At 39.7% G+C, this 21,931-nt stretch overlaps 1 protein-coding gene across 1 annotated transcript in view; it reads left to right on the top strand.

The window, feature by feature from the left end:
- Positions 1-21,931, top strand: part of TESK2 (testis associated actin remodelling kinase 2) — an 82,930-nt gene that overhangs the window by 36,138 nt on the left and 24,861 nt on the right. Inside the window, exons 4-5 of the mRNA XM_068406908.1 lie at positions 1,491-1,539; positions 21,524-21,670. Coding sequence (XP_068263009.1) covers positions 1,491-1,539; positions 21,524-21,670 — 196 coding nt within the window. The remainder of the gene's footprint in view (positions 1-1,490; positions 1,540-21,523; positions 21,671-21,931) is intronic.

Here is a 21,931-nt window from a genome sequence, read left to right as displayed (position 1 = left end):
ATCCCCTTCTTTACAAAATTGTTCATATGCAATTGCTGTATGAAGTGAACCTCAGAACCAGCAATGTTTTGAGTAGGTGGCATAGCTAAAAGAACCCTTCTTCCCTTTCCCCTGAATAGGTGGTTGTGCCCTATTGTTCCTCATTAAACAAGAGGAATTAGATTTTCACTGTCTCTCAAACTAAAATTTGCATAATTAATTCGGGGAATATTATTGGAGGTGAGAGCAGGCAATAGACGTTCAAGTACAAGTCCTGCTTCTTCTTTGGTTATAAAAACAGATTTCCAAAGCTCAGCTTATGCAAAGGACCTTACCTATATTATTTTTCTTTGGCTGCTTGTAATTTACCAGAGCTGTTAAGACAAGAGAACAGTGAGGATCATTCATTTCTTCAAAAGCAGCTTAGCTGAACTAGTGCTACATGTGTCTTGCATCATTTGGTTTTTAAATTCAGAAGTGTTTGAGGGTATAAAAGGTCCTTTTCCTTCAAATTGTTCTCCACAAGATTCCCCTGTCACATTTAATGAAATAATGCGTTTCTACCCCTGCCTTGCAAAGTGGAAATTTCTGAACATTGTGGAAATTAAAATGTGTTTTTGCTTGTTGAGACTAAAATCTAAATGATAAAACTGAAAATGAGTTCATCTAAGAAGAACCAATACTTGAACTGTGCAGGGAGGGCTCTGAAGTGCATACAGTTTAAGTTTTACTGAACTTTCTCAAGGGAGATGCTTACTGTTAATATTTATTTGTCTTTTGTCACTTTTAAGTTCAGCTTGTATGGTGGTAAAAATGAGCTTTCAATTGTTCCTCGTATGTTAAATGTATGGCACATTCTCTATCGGTTTCCAGAAAAATTAAGGGTGACAGTCATTACTGTTAACAGCAGGAGTCTGAACCTTGTGCAGCGTAGGTAACTTTTGCGGAATGTGTGTATGCTGGATACTATCGAAACTTGCTTCAATCCAAGTGTTGGAAATAGGGGGTTGGGGAGGGGAAGTATACTGCACGTATGTGCCCTCATATTCCTGAGTGGTTAGGAATGAGGTAGGAAAAACATCTTTATGCTTAAGCAGCAAAATGCAAAGGGAAGTAATTTTCTATTTATGCAGACCAACAGTGGATTACTTGGCTTAAACTTCCTTAAAACGGAACTCTGAGACTGTTCCTTTCTGCATAAATCATTATATTCTAGCCTTTGCTTATAGTTAAACTAGTAACTTTCCATCTTGAGTTTGAGCTGTCTCCTGTGCTCTCTTGGGCCTGCTAATTGAAATTACATTGTAGTGTAGACACATGATTTTGTTTTCTGCTGAGATGTTTAAATAATCAGCCTTGAGGTAAGCAGTATTTGTGAGGCTGAAGTTTGCCTTTTTCTTTTTTCCTTCTTTCTTGGCCTATCCAGTACTACTTACTATCTTAGTTTCTTTAAAGAAAAAAAAGGGGGGGAAAAAAGCCCAAACCACTTTTTCTTTTCTTATTTTTTGTAGGTTTATGGGTGTCTGTGTGCATCAAGGACAGCTGCACGCACTTACTGAGGTAAGACTATTTCATGATATACATACTCAATATGAAACAGTCTCAGGCCAGATTCTGCAACTGCTGTTCACCTTGAGTGACAGTTTATTTTATGGTGACTACTGAGTTAATCACAATGGTACTTGCTATGCAGTGGGAAGCCTGCAGAATCAGGCCTCAGAACTGTACTTTGCTCGTAGCCTTTGTGTGTTTCTCATCAGAAGCTCTTATTAGAACGAAAAAAATCACAGTAGGAACATAAAATTTCACTGATGAATATTCTAGATGAGATATGTGGATTAGTGTTGAGCTGCCCCTGATTATTATTTGTTTTAGTGCTATTGCATTTTATTTAAGTCTTACTTATACTCCAGTTAGGTGTATGTTTCACAGGTGAATCAGGGACATTTCAGCTGGGTGACATTTGTGTATGCAGTCCCTACCACTTTCTTATTTGGAATAACATCAAGATTACAGTTTAATCTCGGTCCCATAAAAAGGAATTATTCCATTGCCCATATACCCTGGCCAAGATCTCGGTATCAAATGAGAAATGGAAGTTTCTGTTCATGTGAGTCTTCCCACCAAGTTTTACTGGGTTGTATGTTTAATCCCTCTGTAAACTGCTCAGGAAAAACAAGAAGGGAATATTGTCGTTAGGAATGGTGTTGCCTGTTTTGAGTCAAAATCAGTAAAAAGTTTTTCCTGCTGTTTGAGTACAGATTGAGGGAAAACTCATGTTTTGTAAAGTTAATATTTCTTATTTATTTCTATTTTGTAGGGAGTGCTCAATTAAAAGACTAACCCTTTCCCACCCTCCAAAGACAAGTATGTTATTAATTAGCAATTAAAATAGTTTCCTGGTTTGCTTGCCAAGAGCTACTGTAAAATGAGAAGACTGGGTAGCTGTATGCCAGTTATCAGGATATGTGTTGCCATCACTTTCTGTAACTGTCATATGCAACTCTGAGGCAAAAATGTGTGTATGTGGGCAGTGAATTTCTTCACCTTCTGGGGTGACAAATCTGCAATTCTAGTTCTAGCTACTGTTAGAGTGATGCATGCTAGTTCACAGTGGCCATGTTTCTAGTGTAAGAGCAAAGGTAAAGACACTTTCGGAAATTTCCAGATAGAGCATGTGTGAGGGGTCCTTTAATATGAGAATTTTATTTGATCTTTTCCTCCCCCCCCTCCCCCCATGCTCAGTAGAAGAAACGTTTCTAAGATTTGGCATTAGACGGCTGATCAAGTCCTTCGGGCAGGCTTTGCTGACATTATTGCCTATTACTTTTGGACCTCTGATCAGTTAAAACAGGGAGGTTTCAGGCCCTTCCTCTCAGTAAACATGTCCTAGAAGAGATGGAGCTTCGTAACACTTTGTTGTATTAAATCTTGGCAGATCTTCCTCAGCATGTTGTTTTGGGGGGGGGGGGGTTGTTTGTGTGTTGTGTTTTTTTTTTTTTTGCCCCTTCATCCCAGTTGCTTGCCATTGAAACATCCCTCCCCACCCAGAAAGCCAAGAAAATGAAACCAGCACAGACGCTTCCTCACGGAGAGCTAACTTTGTAGCTGCTTGCTTTGTTCAGCTATTTTTGAGTTCTTGGCAAGCAAATAAATCTAAGACAGACTTCAAAGAGTAACTTTTTTAGTTATACTTCAGAATAACAGAAGAGATTCCTGAAACATCTTGAGACCAAAGAGGAAAAGTTTTAGACTGCTGCAAAATTTTGAAAAACACAATAGCTTTAGTGACATATTATGAAGGTGCCTGTAGTGATCACTGCTTTTCTTATGTGGACCAAGGTGGACATTTAATGCCTTCAATAGGAAAAAACATGACCAAAGACCATCATAAGTTGATGTTGTAGGGAATCCACACACATTTTTGTCCAATACAGTAGTTGTTCTTTGGTTTTACAGAGCTGTTAAGAGCTTGGAACTGTATGTTCCAAGTGGTGGAATTAGTTGTGTTTTCTGGCAACGGTAGTGGCATTTTTCATCTTGAAGTGTGTGTAGAGTATTAGTTGAGTTCTGAAGACTTCTGGAGGTTAGAGAAGGGGGCTGAAATGGCTAGCTGAGGGAATTATTAGTAAGACAGACATGGTGAATCACCAGTTCAAATATAGCCCAGGACGATAAACAAATCAGCTACTGTCTCGTGGCTTTTTTCAGCCTGTGGTCCAAAAACGTGGTCTTCTAGCTTCCGGTGCTCGACATAAATAATACTAGCCTGACATTACTAGTACTTGGAGAACTTCAGCTGGGGTTTTACTTCTTTGGAGATGAAACTGTTGATTCAGAGGCCCATTGCTCAATAGCAGTCTGATCACTGCAAGGAGATCAACCCTCTCTCACACTAACCTATGCTGGACCTGTTCTGTAAGGAGCTTAATTGTCCCTTCTTGTGTTTTGAGAGTACAGCTGGTGATATGCCTAAGTAGAAGGGATCCAGCATCACTTAAAGCTTATGTCTGAGGGCATGATGGGAAATCATGTTTATTTGTATGTATATGTTTCCATGACAGAAGATGTTGAGAACTTGTGGCAAATGTTTGGTGAATGGATTTAGACAGCTTGTGCTTAATAGCCTCCTGTGCTATTAACAGGCAGGGCAACACCACCAATGGTGTTAGAGGAGCCTTGAGGACTTTATAACCCTGATAAAGGGCTACATTAGTAATATACAGCACTGTTATTGGAAGGCAGAGTCTGAAGTGTTACAGATTACTTTACTTGCATGTTAAATACACGGGAGGCTGAACACAGTGGATCACGCAGAGCAGGTTTTTTGCTTGAGTAAGGTGTTGATCATATATGTAGGCCTTGGGTTTTTCCCTTTTGGCAGCATTTTACATTGTTTTAGTTGTCCTCTCTCAAGTGGCTTTTGTTTTTAAAACTGTTGGGCAAGAAGCAGTTTCTGTTTGTTTTGGTTTTTAAATAAGAATGGAATTGTTTAATTATAGACTGCACTAGGCCTTGTTCTGAATCCACAGTCTTATCAGTTTTGAAAATCCAATATTGTTTTCAAAGTTCTACTCAAGCCAGAAGCTATGGCATATGCCTCTTCTGAAGTAGTTCAGTATCTACCCTTAGAGTAACAGAATGGTTTAGGCTGTCAGGGACCTCTATCCTTGCAAGGACATAGTTAAGAAACGTTTAAGGAAAGTGAACTGGATGCTTTAATAGGTGTACCACTCAGATAAGTTGGCAGGCGTTAGACTGTCTCACTAACTTTGAGCTGATGGGCACAGATTTGCTGTGCTCATGTTCTGCAAAACCAGGAACTGGGTATTCCTTTTTCAGTATTCAGCTCTAATCTGTAGCTGGTTGTTTGTTTCTGTAGCTACAAGAATCTGCAAGGCTTCCCGATGTACTTGCATGCTTCTCCAACCTAATTTCAGCCTCTCCTTCAAGCCTCTCTCTCTTTTCTGGCCACCTTCCTAATGTGACAACTCTATTTGCTTCCATTTCCTAATTTCCTGGCACACAGCATCCTCAGATGTGGAGAAACTTGCATGGTAGTACAGGCTCTAGTGTCAGTTAGCATGAGATGCTGCTGAGCATTCAGAGACCAGATCTGAGCCACTGCCAGGAGGTTAGCAGACAGTGTACACTCCAGGGTACATGAAGCTGTGAGCCAGTTAGTGTGGAGCAGCCATAGCTTAATAGCAATAGCGTGCGATCTTAGCCCATACACATTTACCATGGAATGGATGCATGAGCAAGCACGCATTTACATGGGAGGCAAACAATTTATTTGTGTGTCGTAGGGTCATAGGCCTGTGCTATTCACTGGGGGAGATAGCATACAGTCTAGCATATAAAAGCCACTTAATACCTTTTTGCAGATCTTAAATTACTTGAACTCTGTTAAGCAGGTTTATCTGAATTTCTGAGAGAGAGGTTAGGCTAAAATCTTGTTATAATTAGATGTATATATATGCACAGAATGAGTCATACAGCTTGATAATTCCTTCTTGAAGGAAATGAAAACCCTTATAGCTGTATGTATAGAAGACGATGAAGGCAGGGCTATTATGTGTTGATTGGGATATCTTGAAATTGCAGTGCTTCACAAACAATAGCTAATTGTTACAACAGAAGTTTTATGGCTATGAATTCATACTGGATGACAGTGAAAAAGTGCACAAGTGCTCTGCTGCCACAATCTGAAGCTGTAGCTTTACTTGCTCAGTGCAGGATCTGACATGCATTGGAGCTTTCTCAGGCAGGGAGCAGGGTCGTGGCAGTGTGATAGGAACACATGATCTGTGATGGAGGGGTGGACAGTATTGTGCCAGCCAGCAGCTGGATCTGCTGTCTGCCTGACACGCCTCTCCTGCAGTCTTTCTGTCTTCTTGCTGGTGTACTGCCTAGTCAGTCCTTCTGATGTTTCATGGGTCTAAGAGTATATTTGGGCAGCTTTGGTTTTAAGGTGCTGTATACGTGGCACTGGAACAATGGTGAGATAACTGTAAGGGGCGAGCCAGCCTTTCTGTGCACCTGGCTCCTCCAGTGCATCCCATTCGATGAGTTCTTATCAGCCACCTCAAGTACTGCACCTTACAGGTGCTGCGTGCAGGGGTGCATGAAAGTGCCTTGAAGTCTAAAATGTTTCCTGGGTGCTCAGAGTGGTGGTGTCTGCAATAATGCATGCTGGCAATGTATAGTATGCACAACAGTTTAATGCAGATGTATGTGGCAAAAAGTGCTATAAGAAAAATCTTGACTGGTGGTTTAACTTTTTTTTTTTTAAGACAATCTACAGAATTCTTTGAACTTGTGCACATTTTCAGTTCAATTATTTTTTTTTTATAGCTGTGTCATAAACCACAGGGGAAAAAAAACTTACTACGGAAATCCTTCCAGACATGTTAATTTTTACCTTGGGCAAGATACTTGCTATTGGACACGTTGCACCCTAATAGTTTACTGAATTTGACACTGCTGTTTTTACCATCAACCACAATTCATTGTTTTGAGACAAGAATGCTGTTATGTAGCAGTTTGGAAAAGACTATCTCTTCCCCCCCTCCACCCCCCCCCTTCCTTGCACCGTGTGTCCCTTTTGTACTCCTAAAGCTCATCTTAATGAAAAGGCCTGTGCCTTTTGAAGAGAGAGGGTTTTTTTTTTTCAATAAGTTCCTCTGTGATAACTGAAAACTTTCCTTCTCTGCTTTTCCTCCCAACAGCAATAATTTAAGTAAACTATAAATGCAATTAGTGGAGTTTCAGGCCTCTGCAGACCTTCCTTTTTTTAGCATTGATTTTATTTTTGGAGATAGCACTAATTGGGAATAAAAAATAGTAAAAGCTTAAAATTCTCAGAATTGCTACAGTTGTGCTGAACTATCCTTTTACAAGGAGGGGAAAGTAAGTTCTTCAAGTGAGAAGGTCCTTCTGATACACGGCTTTCACAAGCAGAATCTATCATTAAAAATATTTTATTTTCCTTCTTTCTTTTTTCCTCCCTTCAGTTCTTAGGCACCTTTCTATGGAGAGCCTTTGACCCTGGAATGGAGAAAACCAGACAGACATCACTTAGGTCTCCTCTTCTAAACCTTAATGCAACAGCAAAAATTGTAGGTGTACATTGCCTTCCAGATGGCAGTTGCACGCTTTTGAGAGTTTTAAAAAGCCCTGGAACACCATTCCTTCCCTGCTCCTTCCTCTCCCCATCTCGTGTAACACGTGCTAATCCCTACTGTTATTCCACCAGTGTGATTCATATTGTTTAAATAACTTTAGTTTTACTCATGTAGCACTGCAAATATTTAACTCTGCTTTGGTGATCACGGTAGGCTAGCCTGTCAATCCTAGAGAACGTAGTGTCTTTAGAACTGTAGTTCCTATTATCAGTCATTCTGCAAATATTCCATATGGCAGAGGAATTGTTCCCAGTTTTAGGTATTACCGGTTTACCAGCTCAGGTTTAGTTCCTGGATAAGATGGCTGTGGTGGTTGTCCCTCAAAAAAAGAGCAGAGCTGCAGTGCTAAGTTGATTAGCCTGAGCTTGCAGACAACTGAAGAGAAGATGAAAGTTGTGTTAAAGGCGGCACCAAGTAGAAATTTAAAAGAAATGGAGGGACTCTCAACTTCATCCTGTTAGAAAAATGTTGTTCATCTGCTGAATACTGTCATCCAATTTCTAGCAAAAAAAAAAACTATTTGGAGAATTATTAGGGATGCCCTTTACTTCATGTACGATTAAAGGTTTAGATATTACCTAATGTGTACAGTCAAGCCATACCAATTAGAGTCTTCCAGATCAGTTTGTATTCCTCAATATCTTGAATGCTTTTCATTAGCTACCCTTGCTTATTGAAATCTTCCTATAGGCACTTCATATAGTCTTTCTGACTGTAGTAGTGAAAAAAAATCTCAAGAGAAGGAGCAAAAAAGCAGAGGGGTGGGAAAACTCTAGAGATGTTTTGGTCCTTTGTCTCTCCTCAGATTCAGTCCCTAATTCTGGTCCAATTTGGTCTCATTTGCATACATAAAGCATCTTTCTTGAGTGGATTGGAGATCTCGGGCAGTATGTCAAGTTATTTACTTCATGGTCTTGTGGAACTCGCAACTGCTGTGACTTTCTGGAGGAATGAAGTTGAGCAACTGTGCAGACTTTCTCTTGGATGTTTTTCTTGACAGCTCTGAGAAGATGCCTGTTAATTCTAAATGTCTGTTTTAGGGGAATGAGTCTTGATACAGAGTACTGTAAAAGAGATGGAGTTTACTTCTAAGTAACTTTTAAAAAGTTTAGTGTGCTGTGATGACAAAGGATGTCTTTCAGATGACTTTCAGCAGCCAACAGCTGGCATTTTTAAATGCCTGCTGGCTCTAGGATGCTGCAGAAGGACTGCTGTTTAAACTTTGCAAGAACTCTACGTATGTGTAAAATTCTGCAGATTAAATTGATCCTTATGATCTCTCGGCCAATGAATAGCATGACCGGTGGATAATAATAAATCTCTACTTGCATGCTTTATTATTTTTGTCCTTGGTTCAGAGATTTTTTGTAGCATTTGTTAGAGCTACAGCTTCATTTTTATTATACTTCCATGGGAACAGGAAGAAGAGGAGCTCTTTCAGTGGTGCTGTACTGGTGCCAGTGCTGGAAAGTGTAACACGTAGAGGCAGTCTGGGCCTTTGCAGGTACAAAACCCAAGTACCAGAAGTGTAAGTTTAGCCTTACTGAAGGTATGGCAGAGGTGTTGGCTCCTTTGTTGAACTGTGGTTACTTTGTACCCCTCTTGGTATGGACTTGGGTATTAGAACTGAATATATTTAATTCCAGGAAGGTATGCTTTGATGACAAGAATGGTTATGTGGTATAAAACTAGAGTACCTATTGCTGTTATTTGCTTGCCCCTTTTGCTGCTTTTTTTGTAGGACTGGAAGTCCAGCCAGCACACATCTGTGTTATTTCCTCTCTTAATTTGGTTGTTTGGGTTCATTAGCTTTTCCCTTACAGGAGTCATTAAGAGTCAGGCCTTGCATATACTTGCTTCAGGGTCAAGAGAAAACCATTCATCTGGACCCCAGGGATTTGACCTGTAGAGAAGAGTAATGGTAACCTTGTCTGATGCCCTAGTGCATCTAGTTGCACTCCCCCTTAATGACTGAGGACTGAGTGGGAAGTTTGCTATAGGACCTGAGAAGAGTAAGGGTCATGGCAGTAGACGTAGGGTTTAAAACAGCAGGAAATAACTCGGGTGTTAGGAAGACTAGGCTAGTCTGTAATGTAAAAGGTGAGAAATCATTCCATTTCATTGCAACTGTTTTTTTCCAGCCCTAAAATAGAATGAATGCATCACATAAGGTGTCTGTTAGGACTGTTCACTATCTGCATAGTGCTTTATGTTTCTATTCTTGAGAAAAAGCACTTAGTATCTTAGCACAGAAAAATTGTTGCAAGCTAATAGATGCTTTGAAATATCTACTTAATTCTATCATCCTTTTTTTAAAGTACGTAGAACTGTGGAGTCTTTCTACTTTGGGGAATAGAGTTAAGGTGAACCTACAAGATGTAAAAATGTGTTCCTGTGTATCTGCTTTCTGGCACATGTGAATATTGGCTCAATCTTTTTGGGTTAAAAAAACCCAGCGAACTGAATGTGTACAGAAAGACAAGTCTATTGCACGTGCTTTCTACTTCGTTGTGCATGAACACAAGGGCTAAGTTAGGAAGAACTGAAAGTATCACCTTTGTTGTTGCATACAGCAGCTATCTTGCTGAAAGGAAATAGACATAGGTAACAGGGACTTTTCTTAGAGCCAAAAAGTTAGGAAGCTTCTGTTTATATTCCAAGATGAATCTGTTTATAACATGGCAAACCAAGTCTCTAGCAATATCTTTTAGAAATTTTAAAGATCCTGAATCTTTAAAGTGATAAGCCTTGGCATGTGCTTCAGATTTCTTATATCAAAGTATCATTTTTATCTTTTTCTTAAATAATTGTGACATTGAAAAAAAAGGTATCTATAAATCTGAATATTAGGTACTTGTATGTGTGTATGTATCTGAAATAAGTTACTCTAATAGCTTTTTCCAGGACCATGTGTAGACCTTGTGCTTTTTCTTGTTCCTGTGTAGCTTGCAAAATGATTCCTAGTACATCTTTGATTGTTTTGAAATGCAGTTATAATTTTTTTATAAACTTGTTTCAGTGCAGACACTTCACCTCTTGATTGTTCATAACAGAATTTTAAAAATACTTGTCAACACTTGAGCCATATTTGGTCTTGGTTTTGTCCTCTTCACAGCATATGGACAGTCTGTTTCAGTTTTGCTGTAACAGTTCACTTAAGTTCTCAGCTTAATTTTATAAAAAGTGGCTGAATGCACTCTCACCAAATGTAGATTGATGCTTGATGACCAGCTCTACCTCATCCTTCCTCTATGCTATACAAGGCATCATATTGTTTCTTCTTCAAAGCAGTGTCCTTTTTTTCCCCATGGATTCATTCTCTTTAGAGGAGTCCAGCATGTCTCTCTTCAACTTGAGAGATCCACATATAGAAAGGCTTAATACATCTGACACTTCCCAGCTTGTAGAATTGAAGAGACCCATTCCTGTGCCATTGATCCTTGTCAAGAAGCATGGGTAGCTCTAGAAGCAACCATGTCCTGATGCAATATTAACTGGAGAGTGCTAGACTAACCAACTGTATTGGTTTGGGGGGAAGGTTGTCTGCCCTAACTATATTTTTTGAAAGGGTGCATGAAAAAGGAAAAAAAAAAAATCCCATTTCCAGTAATGATTCAGTCTAGATTATCAACTCTAGGAAGACTGAGTAAGGGTTAGAAGTATATGAGCACCATCATGTTGTTTTATCAGCTAAAGAAGTCTCTTTTTTTTTGTTGAAATAATGTTGTAGGCATTTGTACTGAGCCTAGATGATTGGTTATTGCAACAGCTGAAGAGTTGAAGACTCTGGTACCCATCACGGTATCTTGTACATGAGATTTGAGTTAGGCTGGTTAAAGGTAGAAGTAAACCTGACTCATCTGTATGCACCAGTGGATGCAAAATTAAATCTAAACATGGTACATGTAATAAGTAAATTAGACTGTTCAAAATAAGTAGAGTTTAAAAAGCTTGTAGAAAAGGGAGGGTAGTGTTGGTATTCAGAAAATGTCCCACTGTTTAAACCTTATGCTAGAGCTTTAAGGCTTCATGAATTATTTTGTAACACAAAAAAGCAGCGAGTCTAAGACAGTGAAGTTATTTTACAGAAGTTCAGACAAAGTACATATTCTTTACTTTGTTTATATTATTTTCCTTGGGAACCAAATATTTTTGTGAATTAGTTAAAAGGAAAAAAAGACTTCAGTCTTCAGTCCTAAACACAGCTTGATGTGCTGCACATACCAAAAAAGTCCATTTAAAATCACACGAGGGGGCCTAGCTTTCAATGACAGGAGGCAGGAAATTTAGTGTTCTGGCTGAAATTCCATCTCTAGTTCATACTCTTTCAGTCTGATGTTGTGGCATACGTGGTGTGCTTGACCTTTTGGTTCTTTCTCCAGCAAAAATGACACAGGCCTCCACAGGAGTTTCAGCTAAGTCTGTCTGATTTGTAGCTTTGCGATTTTGAGTGCTTAAATATCAAAAGTCAGGTTCTTGGAAAGCATGTAAAGGACCTTATTTAAGTTAGGTAATCTTTCAATTTTTTTTCCCTTCATCTCATGGCTATTTACTTTTTCACGAATGAAAGCTAACTGTCTTGTCTGATTGCAGTGATCAAAGACCTAGAGTTTCAAGAAAAATGCTAAACAATAGAAGATTTTTTTTTTAAACTTGGTTATACCAAGTTAGCCCCACAGAATGCAGATGCCCCTGTGGCATAGCTTCAGTTTGACAGGAAGTTAAATGCTGCTGTAGTTGGTCTCAGCACTTGTTCTCAGGACAGGAGGAAGCTTTAATTACTGAATTTGTGTTTCCTGTGGCTGTACACCTGATGTGATTTGACCAATTCCCCCAGAATTCATCTTTGTAAAGTGAGTGATTTCCTATCATGTACATGTGCAGAATTAGAATAATAACTGAGAGGTTCAAGTGGGTCTTTGCTTTACAGGAAGGTGCAATTGATTCTCAAAAAGCTGCAGTAAAAAGCTCAGTTGTGGGAAAGTGAGAGCTGACAAAAATGTTGGCTTATGGAGATTGCAAGCTGGCTGTACAGGCGCTCTCTCAGAAGGGAAGTGCTGGCAGATCAGTTAAAGGAAAAACCTACTGTGGATTGGTGGGGACCAGGTAAATTAAACACACTTGGGACAACTCCACAGAGAGTACCTCCTTTTACCAAAAGCAGAGAAGCAATGAAAGTTGTGTAAGCACTGCATTGTGCTGAAGGCACAGGGAAACTGCTAGATGCATTTGCAATATGTGGTTAGGCGAGGAGAGAAGGGTGGGTTCTCAGAGAGAAGAAAGTTCAGGCGTAAAAAGTACTATAATCAGAGACGCTAAAGAAAACCTCATGTAAAAGAAGCCAAGACTTTGAAAATATAAGTCTTAAACATAGACTGTGCGCCTGAAGTTATGCATGCAGGTGCTAGATCAGAAGTGATGAGCAACCAGTTATTTCAGTGAGAACTTCTGGATGTGCAAGCTTTTGAATTCTAGCCTTTTTCTTAAATGCCTGTGTATGAGCTTAAGAACTCATGGTTAAACCTCCTTTTCTCCTTTCCCTTCTTGCTTTATTTCTTTCCTTTTTTTTTTTTTAAAATCTTGGCTACACAGGCTATATGTTGGATTTAATTCTTTTTTTCCCCCCCTTCTCTGTAGGAGGGTGATTCACTTGTTTCAGCACTTCAGAGCCTGTAATAGCACACAAAGAACCTTTTTTTGTATATTATTTTCATTGAGATAGATGCATCTAAGTATGTTGTGTTCTGAGGAAGGCTTGCTAAATATCTTGCTGGTGGTAACCTCTTCCTCCTTCTTAGAATGTCTCAAGGATAGAAGAAAGATAAGAGGCAGATAAATGTTAAACTGCAAGCTCCCTTGTCTCATTCCTTCTCTCCCTTCCCTGCATGTGTGTGGAACACACATGTGGAGGGGGATGTGTGTGTGTTGTGTGGGTTTTTTTGGGGGAGGGATTTTTACTGTCAGTGTTTTGACACTCATTGTAAGCCTGCTGGACCATTTGCCATTGTCTCAAGCAAAAAAAGGAAAACATTCTTGAACTGCAACCCCTGCAATTCTTTTATTGTTGCTTTCCAATATTCAGGGAATATGTCTAGGTTAATAAGACTGAGAAGATGCAAGCTTCTCAACTATTATGGTATGAGGAGGAGAGAAGGGAGGAGAACTGAATGCTGCCTTGAGGACTAGATTTTCCTGTTACTTGTGTGTATGAAGAGATGCAGTCCAAATAGATACTGTGATGCTGGCCCTTTAACTTTTTGTTTGGGATTTTTTTCTTATATTTTCACCCTGGACCCTGGGAAACATACTCTTGGATTAACAAGTGTTTTGTAGTTTCACTTCCTCATTTCACTTTACTTGTCAGCCATCCAAACCATTCAGAAGCTGAGCTGAAAAAGAAAATTCCTTTAATGTTTGCTTTTGCACGCCAATATTAATAGGGGTTCTTGGTTTCTATTGGCAATCTATAATTGCCAATAGAGTGTTTGAGCATCCTCAAATGTAAATGGACATTGCATCACAGCTGGAGTGTTGAGACTTGGAAAAGCACTCTGAAACAGCTCAAAAACAGTATCCCTTGTGCAGAATTTAAACAAAGTTTGTGCTATGAGAGGTGTTTGTGTGCTACAACTTTTGTACTCAGTAGATCCTTGTAGCTGTTTTAGAGACTTCAAAAAATGAAGCAAACAGGTTATTTATCTGGAATCTTGCAGGCACATAATCTGTGGGCTGCTACTGCTGGTATCTTTGTGGGGAAGGTGAGAAAGACCTTATCTAAATGAGGCTCCTTGTCAGGAGCTAAAGCTTGTGGCTAGGCAGAACTGAATGTATAGTATGTTCAAAATGCTGTCATTATGGATAGAGCCTTCTGCTCTTAACAGAAGTGTTATTGTAGAGATGCTGTTTCTCTTGCCTGTGTCAGCAACAAGGTACTTTTTCTTGTGTGCCTGTGAGCTAATTTATGCCATTGCTAGCTTGCCATATCCCAGATTCTTATCTGCACTGAAACTAGGCTCTATTTAGAATCCAAATGGTTGTGACTTCAGATTATAAATGCAGGTTTTTTGTTAGGCCTTCTTTGCTTTCTGTTTTTTTCCACTAATATAATTACAGGAAAAATGGTTATCAAGGTCAATTTGTATAGATATACTGGGAGTGTTTTCCGGTTCCAACAAAATAAGCTTATTGACAAGTATTTCAAACCCTTCATACGGATGAGTTGCAATAGTGCATTGTTGTTATGTGCCTGCAGTTGAAGCCTTACTTAGAGTAATCTGTTTCTAGCAGCAGGCAAGCAAGTGAACATTTAAATTTTGAATGAATGGTATGACAAGAAAGAGATAAATTCACCATGCTGACCATAAGAGCCTGTTGGATGCAGAGAATTAAAGGAAGACAAATCTTGCCATATTCTTTTCGGTGCCAGCACTTAAATGTTTGGAATGCAACAAATGGTTTTCATTACAGCTCCTTCCTGAGTTACTGCATGTTAATTCTTGTTTGCCCTTATAAAATAAGCCATGCCTGTACATGCCTTTTTAGAAGAAGCAGCCAGTGAATCAATCAATGCCACAACTGATGTGGAAGAAGAAACAGAGGTAGATCGGTTGCGTTCCTTGGCTTTTGGTCCTGAGTTCTGATAAGTAACCATGCCATGGCAATTGCATGAGGAAGCTTGCCCTCTCCTCTATGAATAGCTGACACTTTTTAAAGAAAGATTATTTTAATCCTGGAATGGTTAACGCTTTTAAAGAAAACACATAATTTTGTTAAAGAACTGAATTGTTTGTATTGGTTGAAAAGCAGAAGAGAAATTGACTTTAGGTTACAGACTTTTTCCCTTTGGTTTTCACAGCAACCAAGGAGCAGGAAAGAAAAGTGGCCTTTGGAGGAAGACTTTGGGCTTTTCTTGTGTCCTTTCAATTAGGCTGTTTTTCCTAGCCACTTGAGCCTTTCTGGTCTCATGAAAAAGTCTGAGTTTTGTTGTGAAATGTGCCTGCTTCACCTGCATGTTCTGACTCTTTCAGTACCTGTGGCTTGTTTTCTGGCAACATTAGTTCGCCTGCTCTCCAAAAATACACTTGTACAGCCCAAATTAAACATACAACTTGTTCTGTTTTAATGTTTAGTTTATTTTGTTTGGTGCAATCAATGTGTTAGATATTTAATGGAAATGGAAGGTTACTGCTTAGAGGTACTTGGGTGAAGTGGTTTTGTAGATTTTTAAATTGGTGGGGTTTTTGTTGTTGTTGTTATGTTTGTTTGGTTTTGGTTTTGTTTTTTTTTTAACCAGGTAGAGGTCTATGAACTAACCTGAAAAACAATTCCATTTAATCTGGTAGTCAGTCTCGGTGTATCAACTTGTAATATCTCATCTTGTAGTTTTGAACATACTGATACTGTCTCCTCCAGTTCTTCACAGTTGAAGCTAATGAAAACAGTTCGGGGAAACAAGGAAATTTCCAGTCCTCCCACTGTACTAATTATGGCAGTTGTGGCAGAAGGGTACATTTGCTTGTTGTCTTGGAGCCAGAAGCCTTCAAAGTAGTCACTTAGTGCTGAGTGTGACAGATGACTGTTAAACATACAAGAACTGAAGACTGTTGTGTCTTCCTTGAAACAGGTGGTTTAAAACTTTCTTTTTTTAACTTCTGCAGAAAGCTGAGTGAAAAGATCTCAGCTTCCTTTTATTAGGCATAAGAGTTACCTTCTGACTTCCAGCATTAGAAATTATACAAATACGCAAGCTCTATCTCTTTTGACACTGCTGCAATGCATTCGTTGCCGATGTCTGCCATGTTGTTATTTTGCTTTCCAGGTCTCCTGTTAGAGTCCAGCTACATAGTCTGTTTTTTGCTCTGATATCTCTCATTTCTCCACACTGAAGGTGCTACAGCTGTGATTCTAGTTTCAATTTCCTCCTGCTTCTCTGCCTGCTTTCTTCATTGGGCTTCTCCAATATATTAATTTGTTGCTATCTCAGTGTTTCTCTTGCAGAGTTCTGGGTTACCAGAGCTCTTATTCTTTACTTACCTCATTTGGTCTGTCATCCTAAATGCACTCTCCACACCTACTTTTCTTAACCGCTTAATGAATTGCCTTTGGCAACATTTGGGTACAGGGGTGTCTTGTGGTTGTTTGTTGCTTTTCAAATGGCAAGCAGTGACATTTAGAGCTGAATAAATAGCAGGCCAACTTTTTTCTGGCTTTCTTGTGCAGTATCTGGTGGCTTATTTATATTTGACCTACATATTGAAACAGCATTGGTTTTCAAAATAGCATTGAAAACTCTTTGCAATTCCCTTCAGTCTTCCCCCTCAGACTTGGTAGTAGTTGGAGTCTGTTTTTGAGCAGTAACTGCTGGTATCATACGAATCTGATGTGCCTTTTCTGTAAAAGCTTCTAGTTCTCATATTAGTGTATTCAAACCTTTATTTTGAATTTTGAAGACTAAAATCTGACAGTTGAAGTTCAGTATTAGTCTCTTGAAATGAAGCATGTAATGCTATATGTAAGTACCATTATATGCTGAATTTCATTCCATTCCTCATTTCATATGCTTGAGTCTGATAACATGACTGCAAGTGTCTTGCAAGGAAGCAGTCCCATTATGCTATTCTTAGGTTAAAATAGCATCTTTCCTTGTGCCCTGACTGTTGTGTGGGAAGGGGTTATATACTGCTGCTTTTGCATTTTGTAGCATTAAGCTATAACATCAGAAGCCTCCTCAACACTCTCTGATCCAGAAAGCACCTATGCTTGGCTGAGCTTCTGGGTAACTTGTCCTTCAAAGAAGCTACTGCCCTCTTTCCTCATAAGGTTTGGGAAAGGTGTAAGAAACACAGTTTTGCTGAATGTTCATTCTAGCAATAAGCGTGAGCTCTTAGACACAGGTAAATTTTGTAGGAAAGAATATTTTTGTGGGCTAAAATACTGGGGTCTTTTAAACCAGTGTTCAGTTTGCTGTATTGAGTTGTGGTAAACAACCTAAAGCAGCTACTTTCAGACTCTGGCAACCAGGTAAACTAACTGTTGGTGTCCTGTTACATAACAAAAAGCTAGCAGTAGGAATAATGGGTAGTTGTTTCACTGCAACCTGATGATACAGGGTTTGAAAAGCTCTGAACACTGCTCCATTTAGCTGTGCGGTCTCTTTATGAAATGTAGTGTCCTTTGCTTTCATTGTCGTAGCCTGATCAGATCTCTGCTCCAATTGCTTGTACACTTATCCAATGGATGGTGGTGTTGGAGTAGAATAATGCTTTGATATGATGTGTGCACTGTAGCCTCACTGTACCAGCACTAAAATGTTTCAGGGACAAAATAAAATCCAATATTCTCTTTGGGAGAGGTGCATTTACTATCCTTTAGGATATTCTTACTACACAGAGCTGGTTTGTGCTTAGTAATAGGTTGAGAACGAGTATTTTTCTTTCGGTTTCATTGGCAATTAGGAAATAATGTACATAATTTTGTGTCTGTTCTGAAAAGGCATTGTTGAAGGGCTCTGAAAAAAAAGGCCATCAGGCTGGCTGTTTGCATTATCAGCCTGAATGACCAGAAGAATTGGATTACTTATGTGACACTGAGGGAGCACTGAACTCTGTGTGGTGCTTGCCTTAGGGACAATTCAGGACTCTGCATGCAAATATTACCTGCTGGCTAGCCAAAATCTGAGATCAACTAGACTCTTAAAGATGTCTATAGGAAAATCTTAGTTCAGTTGTTCACTTGATGATTAGCCTGCTGTGCTTCTTAGAAGTACACTAGAAATCGGAGCCAAATCCAGAACTCGCATCTCTAATAAATGAGGTCTGAGCACTTGTGAGGTGGCAGTTTCGGATAGGAGGCCTAGTGGGTTTTGTATATGTCCTAGAGTCAAGTTTGATTCTTGCTCTTGCAGCTCATGCATGCTGTGTCCTGTATGTGTGTGAATTTTCACCCAGCCCATGTTAGAATCCAGTCCTTGCAGTTACGATGGGTGAATGACCCTGCAAGCCAATTTGACTGGAAGGGTGCTGGGGGAATAGGTATATTAGATTCACTTAACTAATATGGCAGCAATGGATCAAATCAGTAAGCTACTTTATTGAAAAGGAAAGCACGAGCACGCTCAAAATAGTAGCTAGCTATTGTCACATTTCAGTATGTATGTCAGTACTGTTATGGGTAGCTTGTTTTATTTTATTAGCATTTCTGGAGCAATTACTGTCATGATATGGCACAGTTTAACCCTAACCAAAATAGAAAGCCAGGCCAGTCATTCCCTTCCCCCTTGCATTCTTCTTCCAATGAATTCAAGTATGGTAATGCGATGTGGATGGTCTGTTATTGCCACTCAGAAAGGTGAAATAGTTTGAGATAATTGATAAGTGTCACTTTATAATTGGGTTATTGAGCTAGGTGCTTTAGTGCCTTCTGTTCCAGGTTGGTCAATACTGTTCTGATCTGAACATGGATCATGATCTCTGGATGAGAAGTGCTGCTTGCACTGTTCCAAGGAGGCTGGGAACATATGTGAAGTTAGTGTAGAAATCTTATTCAGCTTTTTTTCCTTAAGCATGCTAGCAACTTGTGATTTTAAAAAAAATAAAAATAGAATGATATTGAGCAATGTTGTGTTTTTTTTTTTCTCGAGTGCTCTATAAGGTCATCTAGCTCCCTTAGGGGTTCAAATAAAAGCAATACGAAAGAAAGATCAAAGTTGGAAAAGCTCAAAGCAGCATTGTTTCCAACATTAAATCAGGTTGGCTGTAGCTCTGTCTAGTTGAGTCTTGAAAATACCCAAGGATGGAGATTGCATAGCCTATGAGTGACCTGTTCCAGAGCAGCTCTGCTCAACTGACACATGAACTCTTAGCATAAGGGACAGGTTGTTTTGGATCTCTGGCTTGCACTCAGCCTGCAATTTCTAGTTTCCAGAGTAGCCATCTGATCAGCTCCCTTTCCTCCCAGCTGCAATGCCTACGCTACAGCAGTCCTAAACATTTGATTTTTATCATTGGTGTGTTGTCTTGTTTGCCTTGATTTTTGGAGAGGGGCCAGCAGGCATTTTATTTTGCAAAATGATATGCACTAAGCACAAATTTCTGAGTAATTAAATTATCTTGACTTCAGCACAAAAGAGAATAGTTTGATAGAAAATTTTACTACTTAAGAACAGGACAGTGCATTTTGAAATGTCAGTCAGATTACTCTCTAGAGTTCAAGAGCTTTCCTTGCCTAATTGTAAAATACAAATAACTTTTTGCCTGTTTGGTCTAGAAATAGTCAATACAAGGAAGCATTCTGTTTCTCTGTACCTTATTTAAAATCCTTTCCTGTGTATCATTGCATTCTTTCTCCTGCTGTTAGTCTAATGCAAAAGATATATGAAACAGCATCTTGAAGTAGTCATAAGAACGTAAAATTGCTAAATATTGGAGCATTTCCTAGACCCAGGCACCTTTTGGGGGATTGCCTCCTTTGATATGAGAAGATAGTTGATATCAGCTCTAAAATCTGTCCCAGATTGGAGCTAATTGTCAATCGTTCTTTGAAGAACATTGTGTGTGGAGAAGTAACTCTTGTGCTCACCCTTTGCCTTGGTTGTTGCTCAAGGACAAAAGGTGGATGCACAGCACCGTGATCAGGCCAAAGGTTCACATTTAAAAGGAGAAAAGCAAATGGTGAGGGTGAGGATGTTTTGTGCCTGCTGTGTCCCTGTGCTGTGTGGGTACTTCCCGGCTTGTCCAGCAGTCAACAGAGCTTCTGCAAGAGAAGAGGGGTCACATCCTGGACTGCCAGTGAAATGTGCTGCTGTGCATGGGCTGGGATGAGCCCAGTTCCTGAGGGAAGTGTGGTGTCTCTGAGGGGAGCAGTGGAGCCCCACGCTGCTTTGTGGGACCCCCTCCCGGTAAGCTTTCTGACAGTTAAAATGGGCTTGTGCATCATCTGCCTGAACGATTTAGCCTCAATAAACAGTAACCTGTGAAACTTGCGTATCTGTTGAAAAAGGTTTTCAAAATTAACTGATCTCAGAAGAAGACAGGGCCTGGCTGTAAGGAAGAAGCTGTTTTATGTAGACTATCCAGGCGGTGAGCTATGACCCCCAGACCTACTAGTAGAAGCCTGGCTTACATGTGCATAGTCTGAGGCAATCAGCTACATCCATGCTGTGTGGTCTGTGGTTCATGTTTGCCGTGTGCCCCAGGCTCCAAGACACAAAGAAGCTCAATGAAATACGAACGAGTTCAAAGTTTCTGAAATACCAAGAGCTACATTTACAGTTTTTGTTTTAACATGATAATGGTGGCACATGTTTTGTCGGGATGAATGACACAGGAAAGTGCAAAGCTTCTTGAGAGAGTGTTGGAGAGCTGTCTGGCACAGAGGAGCAAAGTTGGTGCAGCCTCCCATAGTGTTACATGCTTGGACTAGGCTCAGGAGCAAATTATCCTGTCTGCTTTGCTTGGATTTTCTTGAGAGAAGTCACTGCATTGCTGCCAGGTTTTCCTTCCAGAGTGAGCTAGTCTTTTTGCTTTGTGGCTGGTGAGGGGATTCAGGCTGGGAGTGAAACAAGAAGCTACTCAAATATGGCGTAGCTGCTGTTGTGATGTAAACAGTCTATACGTAAAGCATAAGCCCAGTGTTGCTGTAATGATTATTTGAGAAGCAGTGGAGCTGCTGTGTCTTAATCCTGGGTTATATTGCTTAGCATCATTTGGGTGCTGCTTTGTCTTACTATCTCATGTAGGATTTATCTTGGACTTAATGTAGGTTCCTTTTCATGAGGGCCACCATTTGATGGGGTTGATGTAGTACTGAACACAGTGGGAATCAGTTTGCTCATTAGGACTTGTAGACACATCAGTGAAAAAGTGTAGCTTACAGCAGCATGTTGTAACATTTTTCTTTGATGCTGCTTCAGTTTAGGAATTGATATCTGGGAACTTGATCAGGCTCTGTGACCTACACTTGGATACTTAGCTCTCTCTTTGTCGACTTATTCTGCCTGAGAGTTAGCTCTTCATCCTTGTTGCCCTTATTTTCCTCACAGGGAGACGAGAGGGTGGTATTATATTGTAGGGTGTTTTTGAAGGGTCTATTTAAATACCAGTATTTAAATACCATAGAGTTAATGCAGTGGTGGCTGTTGCATGTATCTTTAACATAAATGCATTGGTATAGGTGGTGAAGGGAGACATTTTCTGCCTCTCTAGATCTGCAGACTTTGTGCCTGCCTAGCCCTTAAGGGGGGAAAAAAAAAGTTTTTAATGTGTAGCTGAGCTGAGGGCACTTGTGTAAAAATAAATTTTACATTCCTTATAATATATGAAGTTAAATAGTGAATTACAAATGTTGCTTTGTCTTTTCAGTACATCAACTGTGGTAACCTGGAACAGCTATTAGATGGTAACCAGCACCTGCCCTGGACAGTGAGGGTGAAACTGGCATACGACATTGCCATGGGAATCAGCTATCTTCACTATAAAGGCATTTTCCACCGAGACCTTACATCCAAGGTAGTGTTTATAAAATGAAGGGAACTTTTTAATGAAGGTACTATAACTGCTTGTTTGGTTCTTTCTCCTCCTTCCAGCAGAGAACTGCTATTATATAAGGTGGGATCTAAGACATTTTGAGAAACAATTTGCAATACAGTTTATAAGATTAAAACTTTCTTCAAAACATGTTGATAGTTTGTATGGGAACTGGAGAAATAACTATCCTGAAGGAAGGTCATTCCTTAAATGAGTTCAGATTAGGATTTCTCAGAAAGCAGC

Source organism: Nyctibius grandis, chromosome 8 (assembly GCF_013368605.1).
Source record: "Nyctibius grandis isolate bNycGra1 chromosome 8, bNycGra1.pri, whole genome shotgun sequence".
Classification (NCBI taxonomy): Eukaryota; Metazoa; Chordata; class Aves; order Nyctibiiformes; family Nyctibiidae; genus Nyctibius; species Nyctibius grandis.
This window is presented reverse-complemented; position numbering and strand designations above follow the sequence as displayed.